At 53.3% G+C, this 19,400-nt stretch overlaps 1 protein-coding gene across 3 annotated transcripts in view; it reads left to right on the forward strand.

Moving 5' to 3' along the window:
• The window catches only part of Sec14l1 (SEC14 like lipid binding 1), a 54,083-nt gene extending 39,445 nt beyond the window's left edge, over window positions 1-14,638 (forward strand). For 2 of the 3 annotated variants that reach the window (XM_010618471.1, XM_010618473.2), the window contains exons 10-16: window positions 380-551; window positions 865-999; window positions 3,228-3,362; window positions 5,411-5,662; window positions 6,659-6,837; window positions 7,238-7,339; window positions 14,605-14,638. In XM_010618471.1, coding sequence (XP_010616773.1) covers window positions 380-551; window positions 865-999; window positions 3,228-3,362; window positions 5,411-5,662; window positions 6,659-6,837; window positions 7,238-7,339; window positions 14,605-14,623 — 994 coding nt within the window. In that variant the 3' untranslated portion in view covers window positions 14,624-14,638. Of the gene's footprint in view, window positions 1-379; window positions 552-864; window positions 1,000-3,227; window positions 3,363-5,410; window positions 5,663-6,658; window positions 6,838-7,237; window positions 7,340-9,012; window positions 9,363-14,604 lie in introns of those variants that run through there. The other variant, XM_010618472.2, reaches the window with a different exon arrangement.
• The last annotated feature ends 4,762 nt before the right edge of the window (window positions 14,639-19,400 follow it).

The following is a 19,400-nucleotide window of genomic DNA, read 5'->3' on the forward strand; positions in this document are numbered from 1 at the left end:
GTGAGTTCCAGGTTAGTCTCAGCTACATAGTGAGACCCTGTCTCAAAAAAAAAAAAACAAAACCAGACATGCACCGTGTTGGGTTAGCACATGGGACAGGGTGTCATACCTCACTGGCTGGTCACAGCACATCCGAGAGGCTTGAATTTGCTGTTAGTGAGCAGCAGTTGCTTTGGTGGGCTGGGATCAGTTCTGTCCCACTAAGTCCACGTGTTCTACACAGTGTACCTGAATAGAGTTCCTAACACTGTGATTAAACCGGTACGTATTTGGAAACAGCTATAAATGACTGTTTTATAAAATCAAAAGAAAAAACACAGGATACAGTTTGCCAAGTACGATGCCTGTTGAATAAAACACATCTCCATGCAATCTGCAGCTCCTGGACCTGCCTGGTGGACCTCGAAGGTCTGAACATGCGCCACCTGTGGAGACCTGGTGTCAAGGCCCTGCTTCGGATCATCGAGGTGGTGGAGGCCAACTACCCGGAGATGCTGGGCCGCCTCCTCATCCTCCGGGCTCCCAGGGTCTTCCCTGTCCTCTGGACACTGGTGGGTTCGGGTGCTGTTCTGTAATAACTGTTAGCCACTTGGCGAACAGATATTCGTGCATCCACAGGCCCATGCTTATGACCTTAGATCTTAACTAGTTAGGAAAAAAAATAAATATGCAAGGGTATAAAAATTTTCAAATTTTTAAGACAAGGAAAAAGCACAATTTCCTACATCTCCTACTTTGTACACGTAGACCTTACAGAAAAAGTACCTTAACTTGAGCCCCATACGTAATGCCATATTGTAATGTTAATCTTTGCAAGTCAGCAGCGCAGCATATGAAACTACAGTCTTTTCCAATTACTTACAGGTCAGTCCATTCATTGATGACAACACCAGAAGGAAATTCCTCATTTATGCAGGAAATGACTACCAGGGTCCTGGAGGCTTGCTAGATTACATCGATAAAGAGATTATTCCAGATTTCCTGAGTGGGGAGTGCATGGTATGTATCAGGCCAGGAACTGCACTTTCACTAATTACAGCAGTGGGAGAAATCATTTACACAGCTATTTTGATAACTTTGGATTTGAATCATTTGTTTTAGTTTTGATTTCTTGGCTGTCACCTTTGATTTAGGGCTGAACTAAGAGGAACCATTGAGGTCATTGTTAAAAATGCCCCTTTTTGCTGGGTGTGGTGGCGCACGCCTGTAATCCTAGCACTCGGGAGGCTGAGGCAGGAGGATCGCTGTGAGTTTGAGACCAGCCTGGGCTACATAGTGAGTTCCAGATCAGTCTCAACTACATAGTGAGACCCTGTCTCAAAAAACAAACAAACAAAGCCCATTTTTTGGGAATACTAACGAGAGTTTGTTGTAGATTCCAAGCTTAGCTTGCTACACTACATAGAGACCCTGTCTCAAAAAACAAACAAACAAAGCCCATTTTTTGGGAATACTAACGAGAGTTTGTTGTAGATTCCAAGCTTAGCTTGCTTTGTCCCAAAGCCTTGTGTGAATTAGGTCTGGAGTGTAGCGCAGTGCTAGAGCATGTGCCGAGCGTGTGGGAGGCCCAGTTCCGTCTTGACACCACCGAGGCGGAGGGGGCATTGTTGACTCAGGGCTCAATAGTTCTCCCTTGGCAAGAAATAAGCCAGGATGACGTTTTTAAAGTGGAAAGTGAAAAGAGTCTGGTTCTTTTTTATGTAAGTCTGGGGTTCTAAGAAAATGAGATGCTGGGTATGAAGAAATTGAGGTTCTGGGTAATTAGCCAAAGGCCTATACGTCCAGACCCTGCACTACCCAGTACTGCAGGACCAGAGAGGCGTAGCGCTGTGAGGCCTTGCAGCCACGCACAGTTGCCCGGCGTGAGGGGGGGGACACTGAGCTTTTCAGGGCTCCTGCTCTGGGGTACACAGCGGCAGCTGCTGCTTGTGAGAGGCAGCTCTCTGGTCCCCCTCCACACTGCAGTCACCCTTTGGAGGAGCTCGCACACGAGGCTTGACTCATTTCTCTAGCTGATGAATTGGACTTCCAGGGGAAATCTCTGTGAATGGCTCAAGGAGTTTAGAAAACATAAGATTTTAATGCTCATTTCGTCAGTTAGGCTTTAAAGAAGTTGCAGTTGTAATCACAGTCCAGAGCAAAGAGCAAGTGCATTACAGGACTGTAACTTCATAAGTGCCCCTGAGATTAAACCGCTGGGCCAAGTTTGTTGAAACCCATCAACTGTTCCTGTAAAAGCTCGCCGAGCCATGTTGCAATTACAGGCAGAACTGAGTGAGTGTCCTCAGCCGGTCAGGTTGTCCACTCGCTGCCTTCTGCAGCGGGACCCAGTGCAGCTCCCCACGGGCTGTGGGAGAGGAGGCCGCGTGTCTGCCTTCCTGTGGCTGAGGGGCGTCTAACCGTGCCAAAGGCTGGTGTTTTCACGTTCTTGTTGGAGCGTCGTTTCCTTCGTTCTGTCCTGTAAGCTGAGGACCTGTCATGTTTGTTTTCTGTGTAGTTGCTTTCCAGGGCTGATATACAGAGAACACTTGATTTTTATGAACTCAGGCCTGAAGTCATTGTATCAAAGTTAATTAAGAAATTTATTGTGCGTGCAAATTTTAATTCAACCTAGCCTATTTCAAACAAATTCAAAAGAGGTTGCCTTTTATTAATTTTCAACGTATGTGGTAGATCTAGTTGACCCGGATAATACATGACACTTTATTCATTGGTTATGTATCTTGAACATAATGTTTTCTGTTTTTCTTCTTTCCCCTCTGGTGCCGAGGAGTGGATCTAGGTGCTCATGCGTGCTACGCACATATTCTACCACTGAGCTGCACACCCAGCCCTAGTTACAGTTTCCCATAAAAATAATGCCTGTCGTTGTTGGGAATAAAACTTTCTTTCACATGTTTTTCCCTTTGTAGTACAATATAAATTCTTTTAATTTTTGCGCAAACCAGCTTTAGTAATCAGATCCAGTACCTCATGCATATTAGTGTGAATTCTGTGGTAAACCAGCTTCAAGTTGTTCTCATTTATTGAAAGTAAAACACATGCATTTAAGTGGTTTTAAAAGTATTGTGCTAAGCGGTGCAGATTGTTTTACGACCTTGTCAGTGTTTTCCGTTTTCTGAGCAGCTTCCAGGAGTGGAACGCTCAGGGGTGTGATGTGGCCTGACGTGTTTGTGTGCGGGGGGTTGGTGTCGGCACAGGGTTCACTGCTGTGTTTACGTCTCCAGTGTGAAGTGCCGGAGGGTGGCCTGGTCCCCAAGTCGCTGTACAGGACGGCAGAGGAGCTGGAAAACGAGGACCTGAAGCTCTGGACAGAGACCATCTACCAGTCTGCAAGCGTGTTCAAAGGCGCCCCGCACGAGGTACTCCTCGGGCCTCCCTGCCTCTGAGCCCCCGGAACCCAGACTGCCATCTTCCTGGCCAGCTTGCTGTTCTGTCTTTGTCCTTGGGTTCTGTTGACCTGGGAGATGTAGTCTGGTGAATGCTGATGCAGAAGAACAGTGTCTGTCAGTGCCTTGGGAGGAAGCGTGGTCTCCTGGCCTCTGTTTACCTGGTCACCCTTCATGAGATAGGAAAAGCGAGTCTGTCCCCAAGGGAAGGTCATTTTCAACTCCCAAGTTTAGTTTAAATAGTGCTCATAGGGAAGTTTCACTTGCTATTTTTTTCTTGACCGGACTTTGGTTACTCCTGTTTCTTAAGGACTTTTCTGATTTTTGTCAGTCTAATGGAATCAGGAAGAAAGAGCTCATCTCTGCTTTGTCGTCTGGCTGTCGCATTGTGGTGCCGAGGCGAGGGTATTCCTGTTTGGGTGCATCACGGTCTGTCCTGTAGCAGTGTGTGTGTGTGTGTGTGTGTGTGTGTGTGTGTGTGATGGAACGTGAGGACCGCAGCAGCCTCGTCCTTTCCTGAGCGTGGGCAAGTGTGTGGCTGATGGCTCCGGCAGGACACCAGCACTTTGTGTGGAGGAGGCTTTCATCACAGTGCTGGGGCAGGTCTGCGGTGCTGGCGAAGGGCTAACCCTTGCTGCTTCTCCCCCAGCCCCTGGCTTGGGCCCCAGGGCTCATCTTTGCTGGTGAGTCTTTCTGCACAGCTGACTCCTCACTGCGGGGTGGGGGCAGCTAAGCCAGTGTTGCTGCTGTGGTCTGAACGGTGCCTCCCTCGTGGGTCTCATAAGGGGAATCACAGGTACTTAACTGTCCTGAGAGTCCTTGCGTTAATTCCTTCTCTGGAGGGCTGACTGGGGAAGAGCCCTAGTTGCTTTTGTTAGATAACCATCGATCTTGTCTGTTACAAGAGCTTAGCGGTGTAGCATGTCTCCTGTGAGTTACAGGGTACCTGCAAACACAGAAACAGTAAAAGGAAAACTTGAGTTCTGCTTTGGGGAAGAGTAAAGCACAACCGTCACAGTTTGTGGCACCTGAATGAAGGCTGACTTCAGTGTCCCCGTTGTGCGTGCCGGAAGGAGAGTGCCTGCTGGCAGAGGGGCGAAGGTCTCAGGATGGATCTGCCCCTGGGGAGCCACTTTGCTGAGGAGCTCTCAGTGCCATACACTCTGCCACCTGCTGTTCCGAGAGGACTGCTGTGCTTCGCTGAGTGCTGCAAAGGGCATGCGAAAGTGGCTTGTCAGCGTGGGGCAGGGGCAGTGGTGGCTGTGGAACTGAGGGTGGAGCCTGGCCTGCAGGGCAGCCAGGCTCTGAAGGAGCAGCGCGGAGGCTGAGGCTGCGCAGAGTGTCCCATCCCACAGGCAGAGGGGCAGAGACTTGGTGAATGCAGCGCTGCACACAGCTGCTTTTCACTCTCGCACCTTCCCCAGTATCTTTTGAAACGGTAACTGTGCTCACCCCTGCTGGGTAACCTTATATTGGCTCTGGGCGAAACCCAGGTTTGGAGCTGGCACTTAGCACCGGGCACTTCCCCTCCTCCGCCCAGCCGCAGCGTATCACCTGCCACCCGGCTGGTTTGCTGCTGCTCCCCCAGCCCACTTTGTGCCCAGCATGAGGCCTCCCCATGCCCTGCCCGCTATTCATCTTGGCTCATTTTGGTGGGCCTGCGGCCGCCCCCTCATCCAGAACAGCCCACCAGATCCACGTCCAGTCCCGGGCTTCTGTCTTGAGTTGGGAAGCCCCCTCCCTTAGAACGCTGGCTGAGATGGCACAGGGCGATCTGAGCCATGGGTGCCGACCACGGAAAGCACAGACATGTGCACGACACATAGCAAGAACTGTTCTTAGAGAGGGCGAAGAGCGAGTGGCACTGGGACAGTGGGTGCCTGGGTAAAGAGAACCTCTTCCTCGGGCCCGTCCTGTCCCGCCCCACACAGACCCGGTGGTGAGGTTCCTGCGGAGGCGTCCTGTCTGTCGCCAGGGGCCTGTGCTTATGCGCTGCCTGGCTGATGCCTCTCTTTTTCCAGATTCTCATCCAGATCGTGGACGCCTCTTCAGTGATCACTTGGGATTTTGATGTGTGCAAAGGGGACATTGTCTTTAACATCTATCACTCCAAGAGGTCGCCACAGCCACCCAAAAAAGACTCACTGGGGGCCCACAGCATTGCTTCCCCAGGTGGGAACAACGTGCAGCTCATAGATAGAGCCTGGCAGCTGGGCCGAGACTACAGCATGGTGGAGTCGCCTCTCATCTGTAAAGAAGGAGAGAGCGTGCAGGTAGAACCTTGTGTCTGGGGTCCATGGCAGCAGGGCAGTGCTGTTTCGTCAGTGTCTGTCCTTTGCATCTCCCCAGCCTTCTGTGCCTAGTTACAGTTGTGAGAAAGACCCACAGAGCCAGATGGGTGTTGGGGAGAAAGGCCTCACACTGAGGCAGGGGCTTTAGACAGAACTCAGGATTCGCTGAAGTGCAAGAATCTTTAGACAGCGTGTGGCAGGGAGAGGCGTTCTGTGCACACACAGCTGCCTGACCTGTTGTGCCGGCCTCTGGGAAGCGTGTCCTTGGACAGACGCCGAGGAAGGAGCACTGTGTTCAGAGGAAGGCAGCTGAGTGTCTCCAAGTAGGCAGTCGTGTAAAATGCTCGCCTGGCCACTGTCTTGAGTGCTTGTGCCCAGCCTGGTGGCCCTCCGCCCCTCTGGCCTTCGTAGCAGAGGTAGGCCTTTGCTGTCCTCAGGGATAAGCCTTCGGTGTGCTGGTAGTCGTACAGACAGAATAAAAAGGAGTGTTTTTATTCCATATTTAAAACAGTGAAACCTTTTAAGGAGTAGCACAGCTGTTAACCCTAGAACTAAAGGAGAAAGCCATTTGCGCAGGTTGACCTCTCACTGTAGATCAGCGTCGTCCTTTTGACCCAAAGTGTGCGGTGAGGTGACGGAGGGGCTCCCCCTTAGCATCTGCCCTCCAGGCAGTCTCCTTGTGGCCTTTGTCCCAAGATGAATGGCCTCACAAGGCTGAGTGCTTGGAGGTGACGGGTGTACTGTGTTCCTGTGGCTCTTCCAGTGCCTGGCAGAGGCCTTGCCACAGGGCCAATGGCAGCAGATGGAAGGACGTGTCAGATGCGTCCTGATGGTGAAGCAGAGTAGCAGGTGGAGATGGTCCCGGAGTTATGTCAAGTCCCAGTGAGGTCCGAAGGCAGCTCCCTTGGCCCTTGTCAGACCCGTTCTCGATGAGCACTGGGCGGGCAGTTCCCCAGCCACTCCCCATCCCTTTTCTAGGGCTCGCACGTTACCAGGTGGCCGGGCTTCTACATCCTGCAGTGGAAGTTCCACAGCATGCCAGCGTGTGCTGCGACCAACCTGCCCCGGGTGGACGATGTGCTGGCCTCCCTGCAGGTCTCCTCCCACAAGTGCAAAGTGATGTACTACACTGAAGTGATTGGGTCCGAAGATTTCAGGTACCGGCTTCCCCTTCTGCAGGAGGCACCCAGAGAGCTGGGGAGAGAGCTAGTAGCAGCCACGGGGGGCTCCAGTCCCTGGCTGTGGCCCTGGGGCACTGGAGGAGCAGCTTTGGAGCGATTCATTGGCTCTGGCTCTGCACAGCTGTAATGGGGAAGCAGCAGAGGGATGGAGCTGACTTCGCCCTTGTTTTGTGCGTGCCGTTGCCCGTGTGCAGGGTGTGGGAAGCTGTGTCCCGTGGTGGGACACTCAGCCCTTCCCCACCTTGTATGTGCCGATGGGGAGGAGCCACCGGGGAGCGGGGAGAGGATGGGCTTGGCAGCCTGCCAGGCAGTGTGGGCAGGTGGGTGGCTGGTGGCCGGGTCCTTACACTTTGTCCTGTCCCTGTGCGGTTTGCAGAGGCTCCATGACCAGCCTGGAGTCCAGCCACAGTGGGTTCTCCCAGCTGAGCGCCGCCACCACCTCCTCCAGCCAGTCTCACTCCAGCTCCATGATTTCCAGGTAGTGCCACGAAGCCTGTACCTAGCATTCCGAGGGGACGGCCGTGCCTCCTGGACAGCCAGCTGCGCTCCGCCTGCCTGCCGCCCAGGGCGACACTGTGCAGATGCCTCTCGCCCTCTAGGTAGCAGACACTCTCCAGATGGTAAATGTAGTCATTTGATCCCAAAACTATTTTGACAGGAAGTCTTAACTCTAACCCTAATTTTAACTCAATAGCCATAGATTTTGTATACAGCGTGCACAAAATCAAACCAGAGCACAAGGGCTCTCTTGAAAGACAAATAGTTTATATACTGGTTAAGAGATTGACTTCGTCTCAGATGATGCAAAAAATTTTTCCAACAAACTCCACCTTGCCCACTGGTGAGTGACTTACTCTGACGTCCTGCAGAGAAGAGCCCACCTTCTCACCTGGGACAGAAGACTCGGCTGTCACCCTCAGCTGTGCCGCAGTCCTCGCCGCTCCTTGTTAGCCAGCATGGTCTGTGGACTAATGGCAGCCCCCCGGTTCCTTTCTTCTGAGGACTCGGGCAGCCTGGGCTGGTCCACCTGCTGTTCCCAATGGCACTAGTGGCACAGGTAGCTGCCAGGGCTCCCCGTGACTCCAGGAAAACGGCACCATTACTAAACATTACTCTCTCCTTCCCACATCTTTTGATACTTTCCGAGCAGGGTTCTTCTGTCTGTGGACCTGGGTGGGGTTCTCTCCCTTCTCTCTGGGTGCCATGGTCTCCTGCAGGGAGGCATCTGAGCCCTGCCCATTTCCCTCCCCTGTGCTTGCCAGCAGCTCGCCCTCCTTGACCCAGTCAGTTCCCTGCCACTCTGAACATATTTTGGAAACGATGCGCTGCATTGGCCATTTCTGAGTGGTGGGCACTGTGTGTTTTAGCAACCCAGCAGCTTTCCATAGTGCTGTGTGGCTGGCAGAGGGCCTGCTTCTTTGCAAGTGGAATCGCAGTGCGTGTGCTGGTGCTTGTGTGTGTGGCGTGGGGATGGGTGGGTAGATGGCAAGGGAGTCTTCATAGGAGCCAGTCAGAATATGAGAGGATTTGCCCTTTGCATTTTCTTTCGACTGCCAGTTACAGAGCCTGCTGGCTTGTGCAGGCCCTCATTGTTTTTTCTAGCATTTTACAAGAAGAACAGATTATCTACGAATCTATCCAGAAGTTGCATAGGGCTGATCTTCATAATAAAGGCGTGTGATGTGTGTTTTCGTGCGTGGCAGGATCTTGTAAAGATGTGTGCCAGAGCCCACACAGCCATCACGGTAGGCACACGCGTCCCAGAGTGCGTTGTCTTGACGCTGAGGCATTGGGTAGGTGGCCGTGTGGCTGGAGAGCTCTGGAGAAGTCAGGTGCACACCCCACAGGGGTATTGGTGTGTGTGGGGAGACTGAGCAGGCCCCCTGGCTCCCTGCACCCCGAGACACAGGCGGGCCTGCTTGCCTGCCCACCTCGCTGCGTGGCTCCCATACAGGGCAGCCCCCGCTGGACCCAAAGCCTTGTGTACAGAAATGCGGCGGGGCCGGCTTGCGCGCCTGCTCTGCTTCCGGCAGTGCCTCCCATCGCCCAGTTATAAGGACCTGAAGTTGGTCCTTTCTCTCTCTGTCTCTGTCTCTGTCTCTGTCTCTTTCTCTCCCTCTCCTCTCCCTCTCCTCTCTTTCTGTGTCTCAGATGGCGATTTTGCTGACAGCTGCCAAGAAAACGCTTCACTCGACAGTCCACTTGTGCCCAGAGATGTTTATAGAACTCTTTGAATTGCAGCCATGTTCCCACCCCCAGGCTGAAGATCTGTCCTTTTTAAGTTGATTCGGAAGTGGCACTGTTTTATCCCCAGAGATCCGAGTGCATCTTTAAGAGTTCAAAGCGCACAACTGCACAGTTGCTTGCAGGGTCCCCCAGGGACACGACACCTTGTCCTCCTTGCAAGGAGCTACAGGACGTGTGTGATTCGATCATGTGGTCTGCTCTGGCATTTAGTGCCCTGCCACTTTTTAAAAGATGCTGCTGTCCTTTCCTCTTTTTCAGTACTAATTCTTTTGGTTCTCCCCTCTAATACTAGTATCTTAATTCACTTTTCTTCCTAAATTGAATATTTGCATATCAAATTCCGTACATGTTTTGTAAACATATTACCTCACTCTTGGTAATACAATACTGATAGTCTTTAAAAGATTTTTTTATTGTTATCAATAATAAATGTGAACTGTTTAAGAAAAGAGTCCTTTTGTTATTGTGAAAATCTCCCTTGGAGAGTTTGACATTTATAGGACAGAGATGGAGGAGTGCAGAGCGCTCCTGAGGCTGGTGAACAGGTGTTCTGGAAGCTCAAGGCAAGGCTTAGCCCCTGCGGTCACGTTTGGCGGCCCGGGGGTCCTGCAGATACGCTGTGCCGTTATGTCTGCAGCTGCAGAGGTCAAACCCAGCACTGGCGTGCCCCACTCCTCTAAGACGGGCCGTGTTTTGTCTTAACCCAGCCCGATTGAACGTGACTATCGTGGTGTGATACCCGATGTGATGCTCCATTAGTGATAAGATGAGTTACTTTAAGCAGGGTGCCTTAGCAGGTCAAATAGGCAGGTGTGGACCTGCTGAAGCCGGGGTACCTTGTCCCAGCTCTCCTGCACCCAGTGTTGGCAGGCAACAGAGCCAGGGCTGGGGCAGGCTACTGGCTCTGCAGCCCAGGACAGGTGAGAACGGTCATCACAGGCTTGTCAGGGTGCAGACCCGGAACTGTGAGGTCACCCACTGTCCTTGTTGGGGTCTTATTTTTGTGGGACACAGCCAAGGGGTCCAGCTGGCACAGGGATGGTAAGCAACAGATGCCTGCGTGCCCTTTACAGCTGGGCAGCATGTGGCTCAGCCCAGTTGAGTTTGCCCCACAGGTCGCCAAGCAAGGTAACTCCCTAGCCTCAGCAGCACCTAGACACTTCCTGGTGACTTAGCCAACCTGCTGCTGAAGCGGGGAGAAGCTTTTGCACAAATGGAGTTTGTACTCTGACGTTTCTGTGTTGGTCATCAGGTCAGGCCTGTTCTACCAGCCTTTGCTAGTGATCAGGTTCTCCTGGTGGAAGCCGGAGGCAACCTGGGAAATAAGCAAGGGTCCTGAGCGTCCCTTACCTGCAGTCCAGCTCTGGACTGTTCCGAGGGTGCTACCTGAAATGAAGTGATTTGAACAACTCTTAGCATGTTTCCCACTGGACCACCCCGTTGATAACCCTGTTTCCTTTCACAAATGGCCCGTGAGCACTGCTGCCGAGCCTAAACTTTGGGGTACCGTCCAGCTTAGTCATGGGGAAGGCGATCTCACTGAAGGTGTCAGGGAGCCAACTGGGTCCATTTTGCTAGAAAAGTGAGGATTTGAAAAGCCAGAGTTCTGGTAGGGGCATTTCCGCTTAAAGAACAAAGTTTCTATACCTGAAGTTGTCGACAACTGAATCGTACACTTTAAAATGGTAAATTTGGTCATGTGTATTTTACCATGATAACTTAACCTATAGACGTTGACAACAAAACAAGGCGTACCCCCAGGACCCCTAAAATAGGTGTAGGATTTCAGCATCTGGGGAAAAGCAGAGGTTGAACACTGGAATGTCTGACACAAGAACAGGTGAGCGTTGTGTGGCTCTGGAGTGCCTGTGGGAAGCTGCCACCTAGTGCGAGCTCAGCAGGATACCCGGAGCCCACTGGCCCCGGAGCTCCTCACCCCACCCTCCCACAGCTCCCTTCTCCAAAGTACCAGTCCCCTTGCTGAGGCACACACCCCCAAAGCAACCAGAGAGGGAGGTCCAAGCCTCATTGGGAAGCTTAGAATACTTCCACATAGAGATGAGGATCAGAGTGTCCGTCAGCTCCGTGCAAAGCCATGGGGAGCCGGAGCAAATACCCCTTACTGTGTCACCTGCCAACAGGCGGCAACACTGAAAGCTGATTTCGCCAGGCACAGAGCTACACACCTAATCCCAGCTACTTTGGAAGCTGAGGCAGGAATATAGCCAATTTGAGGCCAATCTGGGCTATTTAGCAAGACCCCCATCTTGAAAACAGCCAAATTATTTTAAAAGCAAGGGACTTGAAAAGGACACGAAAAGCTTAAATGAGAATTAGAAAAACTCAGAAATGAGGTGATGGAACTCCAAAATTGGAAACAAATGAAAAACTCCTTTCAGAAATTGAGCTTTAATTAGAATCCAAAAAAAATAAACGTAGCAGATAATGCCAAGTGAAAAAGAGGATGAGTTTATAAATCAAAAGGGAAGAAAAATAATAAAAGACTTTATGATGATACTGGCAATAAACCAAGCTGTGTGTGGTGGTACATCCCTATAATCCCAGCTCTGAGAGGCCCAGGCAGGACCACAGGTTCCAATCCAACCCAGGCAACTTAGATCTTTCAAAACAAAACAAAACAAAAAAAACGCTAAGGATGTATCTCAGTGTGAAGGTCATGGGTTCAATCCCCAGTATCACCCCCTCCCCAAAAGATCAAACATGGATAATACTGAAGAAGCAAAGAGCCGAGAATGACTGAAATCAAGAAAGATTTTAGTAAAAGTAGTGAATTTAAAATAAATCCTGGAGCAGCTACAGAGGCAAAAAGCTTTTCAAAGACTGAACTTGTAGGCCAGCAGCAAATGGAATAATTACAATCTTGACAAAACACGGAGCAAGCTTTTTCTAACCAGCAAAACCAACTGGAAGAGCCCCTGACACACTGTCGTGGTGTCTAAACTTGGGTAGTGTGTCTCCCCTAGCCCTCCCTGGGGCTTGCAAGGAGCTGCAGACAACCTAGCTGTGAGAGGACCGAGGAGGGCAAGAGGATGTGCCCCATGTCCCCGACGGTGGGTCAGTGGAGGAGCAATGAAAGCGTGCTGCAATTTCACTATCAGTGACCCCAGTGACACTGTCATCCCGAGAGCGTCCTGCGGCAAGGTGATGGTGGTGTTCCCTCTGTCCCGGGTCCCAGATTCCGTGAGGGAGCCACAGTAGGGGAGAGGTTCAGTAAAAGCTGTCTGTGGTCCAGAATTTGGGTTGGAGGGGATGAAGTCAGGAGGGCTGCAGGGCACCCATAAACTAAAGGGACTTACTACATTTTTAATAAACGGGCAAGACTAAGTGAGACTAACATTTGGGAGACGAGGGGCTTAAAAACAGGAAGGGGATTCCTGTATCCGGCAGGACAGCACCTGCGGGTGAGCCAGGGCGCGCAGCACAGGGCAGTACTGGCTTAGGCTGTGCACGTTTGGCTTGTGCAGTTTCTGAGTCTCTTTTAGTTTATAGTAAAAAGGTAGAGTGTGTGTGTTTGAAGTGCTTTAAATGGGTGAGTTTGCCTTGGAGGACGTATTGCCGGCTCCTTACTTGGGCCGCCCTCTGTGCAGTTCCCAGGTCCTCACAGGAGCTCAGCCACCCCTGGGTGTGCTGTGTCCAGGCTGAGGACTGCGGGACATGGAGGGGGGCACTGTCCTGGTCCTCATTTCATGGTCCCCGGGAAAAATCTGACTGCTCCAGTGAGGGCTATGAGCAGTCCTGTTTCCCCTGCACACGCTGTCTGCAGGAGTTGCAGGTTAAGCCCAGTCTGGCTGCCAGGCTCGGCCCTTGTCCGTGACCCCATGGTCCCCTGACCGAGGGAAAGCCTCAGGGAAGCCTGTGAAGGGCTCCGCCTGTGAGAGGCGCCCCTTCCCAGCCCGAGTCTTCCTCACTAGCCGAAGCCCTGGTTCCAGGCCACGCCAGAGTCTGTGCCCTGCAGCCTCTCACCTTAGGGGGGCGCGGTAGCTAATTCTAGATGTCACCATGGTTTGAGTCTGGAATGTCCCCAAAGGCCTGCCTATCAAAGGCGTAGTCTCCAGCATGGCACTAGTGCCAGGAGGAGGCTTCAGGTCGGGGGGGGCATGGCCTGGAAAGGGGTAATGGGGCCCAGGCTGCCCCGTACCCTCTTGTGCCTGACCATGAGTAAGTGGTTTTGCTTCAGGCTCCTCAACACGACCACAGGGCCTAAAGCTCCAGATTGGAACCAACAACGCTGAGCCAAAATAAACCTTTCCTCTTGTAAGTGAACGACCTCAGACGTTTCATTAGAGGAGCAAGAAGCCGACCGGCCGGGGTGACGGGGGGCTGGATTCTGTGGAGGTGACTACACCCGCAGGCAGAGTATAGCGGACACCCTCCCTGGACAGCCCCGTCCAGTCAGTCAGAGGCCCACCAAGGCACGCAGGCCAACAGAATTCTTGACTCCTTCAGACTGGGATGCAGGATATTTCCTGCCTCTGGACCAAACTTTGGCTCTTCCTGGGTCTTGAGCCTGCTGGCTTCAGCTCAGCAAAATCGTACCATCGGCTCTTCGAGTCACCAGCTGCCAACTGCGAAGCCCCCATGACCGCGTGAGCCAACTTGCCATGTGCGTCAGTCACGTGCCACAGCGTTTCGGTCAACAAGAGACTGCAGACATGGTCGTGGTCCCACGGGATAATTGCGGAGCAGAAGCAGTTCTGTGGTAGCGCATGTGCTTAGCATGTGCAGGCCCTGGGCTCCATCTCTAGCACCACCCACCCGATCCCAGTCACCTTCAGTAGCTGCCTTAACATCCCAGTGTAGCATACGTTTGTGATGCTGGTGGAAACCAACCTGGCCATTTGCAAGGATGGCACCCAGATGGTTAGGGACAGGGCACGATACTTGTGACAATGTTCCCTAGTTTATGCCTACACTTTTTGTAATTTTAGAGCATCCTTCTTATTAAAAGAAAAATGTGGTGAAACAGTTGTGGCAAGAGCAGCCTCCGACATGCACGTGACCATGTCTCTTTGTCTAGGTCTTGTGTGTGTGTGTGTGTGTGTGTATAAGGGCACAGGTGTTCACAGGACCGATCGCCTCCCAGCATACTTCTCAGTGTGGCTCCCATCATGAAGGGAGGCATGACTGTCTGCATGTACCGTATTTCCCCCAAAATAAGACCAGGTCTTACATTCATTTTTGCTCCAAAAGATACAGTAGGGTTTATTTTCTGGAGGTGTCTTTTGTTCATGTACAACAAACTACATTTATTCAAATACAGCTGGTCGCCTTCTTCTGAAACATCATCTTAACTCTCCAAACCCCAAATTCCAGGCTGAATTTCTTGAGACTCTGTTTCCTGTAGCACCACTGACCCCAGTCGCTCATGTCCACTCATGTCCAGCAACAGAGCTTTCTTGTCCACGCTGCCTGCCCGTAGTGCAGTGGCCACGCAGCAACCAGTGATTTTATCCCATGAATTCTTCCCATCCATAGGCAACCCTGGTTGGAGTGAAACTCAGCGGTGTTAGAAGAAAAGCCTGGACGGCACTGGTGCCACCTCTTCCGGCCTGGAGAAGATGGAGCCCACAGGTTGAGGGTGCTTCCTGGCACAGGCTGTGGGGTGAGCGCTGAGGGCTGGCAGGGCTGCAGCCGCCCTCAGCCGCCTCCACTTCTGCAGGCACGGTGAGGTCAGAGACAAGGCTCCCTCCTGTCCGCAGGCCATCTCCACATTACTAGGACGTGGGCCAGGTTGGAGTTGTCAGGTCCCTGAGTCCCAGCCCGGCTCTTCAGCTCAGGTGCTGGGCCCAGCTCCAGGCCTACACAGAGGGCTAACTGTTGGACATGGGCCACCGTGGGGGTTGTTGGGTCCCTGACAGCACTGCAGCTCTGCAGTTACTCCAATGGCCCTGAGCATCTGAGCATCGGGGACTTGGGGACAGCGATACCCTGGGGAGCTGAGCCATGGAGGGAGAGGCCCAAAGAGCAACTTCAAACACAAAGCAAAGTAATTTTATGATGCGTTTTCTTCCCTCTTCAGGACAGGACAGGACAGAGGTGCCCCTGGGGGAGGGAACTAAAATGTCACCAGGCTGCTCTCCAGCTTGGGAGCCTGTGGGGAGGAGGAGCCGAATGCTTGTTGGGCTGAGCGCCAGGCTGGAGCCAGGGCGGGGGTGCAGGGGAGGTGGTGGGCCCAGGAGGCCTTCTCAGCACAGCTTCCCCCAGACCAGCCTCTCGCTGCACACAGCAACCCTGCCCTGGAGAGCACACCCACAGCTCTGGGACCTCACAGCTCTGCCTGTCGCGCGCCCAGGAACAGCAGTCGCAATCCCTGTGAGACACAGCTTCTCAAGCGACTTCCCGCAGGTCTGACTCTCTGGACCCTGGCACCCCCAACTTCTTGACTCCCTTCTGTTAAAATGTGGCAGCGGCTAGGTGCCTCGAAATCCAGTCTGGGGTCGCAATGCGCTTGGGGCCAGCAGGACTCATTTTAACTTCTGATTTTAAAACAAACGCTCTCCTGGACCCTGAATGAATCATGGGTCCTGGTGGGAAAGAGGCAGGGACAGGCGGGCCCAGCACCCCAAAGCCTCCCAGAGGGGAAGGGAGGGACCCCTGAGCCCTACCGAGCCACCTCCTGCTGGCGGGGGAGTAAAGATGAACGCCCAGCCCTTGGGAAAGCACCTCTCCCCCAGCCACTCTGGCTCAGTTGTTGGCCAGGAATGTGGCTGGCTGCTTGGGGCGCCCAATGCAGGCCCAGCCCTTGCCCACCAGAGGAGCAGAGGCCTAGCTGCTTCTGGGAGGCCCTGGGCTGTGGGGAGGAGGCTTGCCCTTCCACATGGCACTGTGTGGAAGGGGCTGGGACCATGGTTGTCAGCTCAGATTCTCTGCCCTGCAGGAGGCACTGGCAAAGCCAGAGCCACCCTTGCCCTGAGGGTCTCCTGCCCATGCCCATCTGGCACCTCTATGTCCCTTCTTAGCATCCTGTTTCTGCCTCCAGGGACCCCAACACACCCCAGAGGTCCCTCCGAGGAGGTCTCGGGGAGTAGGGTATGAGAAGAGGCTGCCCAGGGTTCCAAGGCTGGCCAGGCAGAGCGGGGTCAGGGTGGGTGCCTGCCCCTCAGCCCTCCCTGCCAGCCTGGGCTCAAAGGTGCTGAGGGCAGACTGCTGGGCCTCTGATGCCTCGTGGGCACCGCACAACTCACACAGTCATCCTGGGCGCACGCTGGATCTTCAGCTGCTCTGTTCTTGTTTCTTTTTTTGTTTTCATTTTTTCTAAGTGTGGGGGATAGAACCCAGGGCCTTTGCACTGAACTCCCTCACAGCCCTTTTCAGTTTTTGAAACAGGTTTTTGCTTAGTTGCTAGTTTGTCTATGCCAGGCTCGAATTTAAAATCCTGCCTCAGCCTCTTGAGTGTTGGGATTACAAGGTGTGCACTACCACAGCCTGCTGACTGCTCTACTTTATCAGCAGCCTTTGAGAGTGGCCTCGCCCCAGGGAGGCGTGTTCTGAAGGAGCCGTTGGATGAATTAATTTCTCCTCTGTTGACTCTGAAGGTCTACAGCTCCCAGTGGAACCTGAGCTAATCTGTTTCCTGCAGGTGCTGACTTCTTGGTGGAAGGATTTGAGCTCGGGAGCATTGGCTGCTGGGAGCCTGCTGCTGCCTTCCCTGCCGGCCCAGCCCCGGCCACACCTGCAGGCCTTCGCCCCTGCTGTCCCCTGTGCCTGGAGCGCCAGGCCCTCTGTGAAGAGGCCCGGAATCTCTTCTATCATGACTTTGTGGGTGGTAGCAACTGTCCCTCGTGCCCCTCTCTGTGAAACATCCCAGTCCAGGTGCCAGTCACAGACTTAAGCCTCCCGGGAGGAGACTGAGGCCATGGCATCCCGCTGCCATCCAGCCCGATGCTCCCAGTCCTCGAGGGCAGGGCTGTCTGGCAAGGCCACTCACACACACTCTCTGAGCCCCATCTGGCAGGCATGGGGCCCACAGCCCCACCTGCACCCGTCGCTTCATGCTCCCGGCTCTCGTTCCATTACACAGACAGGAAAACTGAGGCTCTGAAGGTCAGGGAATGTGCACATTGTCTCAGCCGAGAGCCCTGGACTGCTGGTTGAGATTCTGTGCCCCACCAGGCCCAGTGGGTAGGCCACCCTGAAGTCTGTCTCCTGCAGACCCTGGCAGGGTGGGCCTGGCTGGGAAGGGGTCCTCAGCTAGGAGGCCACCACCACCTCCCTGGCAACCCAGCCCCACCTGTCTCCCCTCCCTGGGACTCTGCCCGAGCGGCGGGTGCAGGCCAGGCCTCTGTAGGCTGCTCCAGGTCTCAGTGGTGGCCTTGCCTGCTGGACCTGGGTGGGGGCTGCTAGGATCGCGTCTCTGTCAGCTGGCTTCAGGCTGGGGGGAGGCCTTGGAGGCAGAGTGGGGACCCTAATTAGGGGTACCCAAGTGGGGTGGGGGCATGGGGAGACAGCCTGTGCTGAGGGGCATGTGGCACGAAGGTCAGGGGTCATGAAGATGAACAACAGATGGGGCACTGATGGGAGCCTGGAGGGGGCCCGACTTGGAAAAGGCAGGGCCACCCAGGGCCAAGGCCAGCGAGGCAGGCGACCCAGGCGTGGGGCACAGATGTTCTTAGGATCAGTGCTGGCTGACCTGCTGCTGAAGGAGCTGTGTGCCCCTCCGTAGGCCAGAGGAGGGGCATTGTCTGCTCTGGTGACCTGACTTCTTGATCCCCAGGGGTCCCCACAGGGTGGCCCAGATCCCTACTCTAAGACACCCCTAGTATCTGGTGCCCAGCCTTGGGGCTCTGCCGAGTCTTGCCAAGGTAGCAGGAAAATGAGCTGCTGGCTTCTGGCTTGCTATCTTTACAAGAAGACGTCCAGGGTGTTGGGGGGAAGCACCCCTGAGCTATCAACGCAGAGGCATTTGCTGCCCCTGTCTAAGTGGACCTCTCTGGAGGCAGAGGGCAGTGGGAGGCCCTGGGGTTTGGCAGCAAGATAAAGTTCAAATTATGCAGAAGAGCAAGTCTGGGGACCCACTGTGATGTGGGGTACGGTCCCCTGTTGGTATTTCCTCTGTTATGGTAGAATTTGATTGTGCATCCACAGGCTCAGGTAATTAGGACTTAGCGAGGGCCATAAGCTGCACACCAGCCCCCAAACGGCAGTGCTGCTGTGTACTATGAAGACAGGGATTTGGAGTCTTCGCTCCCAGTTCCCAGCCAGAGCGGATTCTGTGCGAATACAAGTTTGTTAGCTAACGATGTCACCTTGGCTTGATTCATTTTTTTTTTAAACAGCAGGAACAATAAGGCCATTGAATCTGGCTTCAGAAGAATGAAAGAGAAAACTTTTATCTATTTTGAATTGACTTTTTTTTTCAGTGCTGGGGATGGAGCCCAGACCTTGCATGTGCTAGGTGAGCACTCACTGCTGAGCCCCAGCCCCAGCCCCTTCACTGAAATTTGTATTGTGTTAATTGTAGGTTCACATGCAGTGTAAAAAGTAACGCAGCAAAATCCATTGTGCCCGTGACTTAGTTTCCCCCAGTGGTAGGTAACATTTTGCAGAATTATAGTTCGCTGATGCCTGTCCGGGTGCAGACGCTCCTGTCACCTACGTGTCACCGCCACAGCCCAAAGGCAGGACGCTTCCATCCCCGCTGGCACTCCTCGTTGTCCCACGCAGCGCGCCCCTCTTCCTCCCGCCTCCTCTGCCCACCCCTAGCCCCGTCACGCTCTCTCCTCCAGTTCTAGAATCTTGGTGTTTCGGAAACATGGTGCAAATGGAATCCCAAGCACGCGTGAGGGTGAATTAATTTTATGTCTTCTGGACTGGGCTCGAGAGGCCCACATGGCTGGAAGAATGGGATTTCTAGATCTGTCTGAGTGTTTTCAGAAGAGGTGAACGTGCGAATCAGGTTGATGAATAGAAAGGATTCTCTCTCCAATGCTGGCCTCGTCCAGTCCATCAAGGGCTACAGAGACAGCAGAGGCAGAGGAAAGGCCAACTAGTTCCTTCCCCTCTCTTCCCTCCCCTCCTCCTCCTCCTCCTCCTCCTCCTCCTCTTCCTCCTCTCTTTCTCCTTCTCCTCCCTTACTAAGTGTTTAACATTTCCTTAACACAGGCCTTATCTCCCATTCATCTCCTGTGTTTATTGTTTGCTGTCTTCATGGCTGGAATGTAAGCTGCACAAGACACCTTTGTGGTGTTCACTAATGCACCCATAAGTCCTCCATAAATGTTTACTGAAGAAGTAGAGGAGTGATCTCTTAGGAAATATCTCCTGGTTAGATC

This window comes from Fukomys damarensis, unplaced genomic scaffold (assembly GCF_012274545.1).
Source record: "Fukomys damarensis isolate Sample0158 unplaced genomic scaffold, DMR_v1.0_HiC HiC_scaffold_23, whole genome shotgun sequence".
NCBI lineage: Eukaryota > Metazoa > Chordata > Mammalia > Rodentia > Bathyergidae > Fukomys > Fukomys damarensis.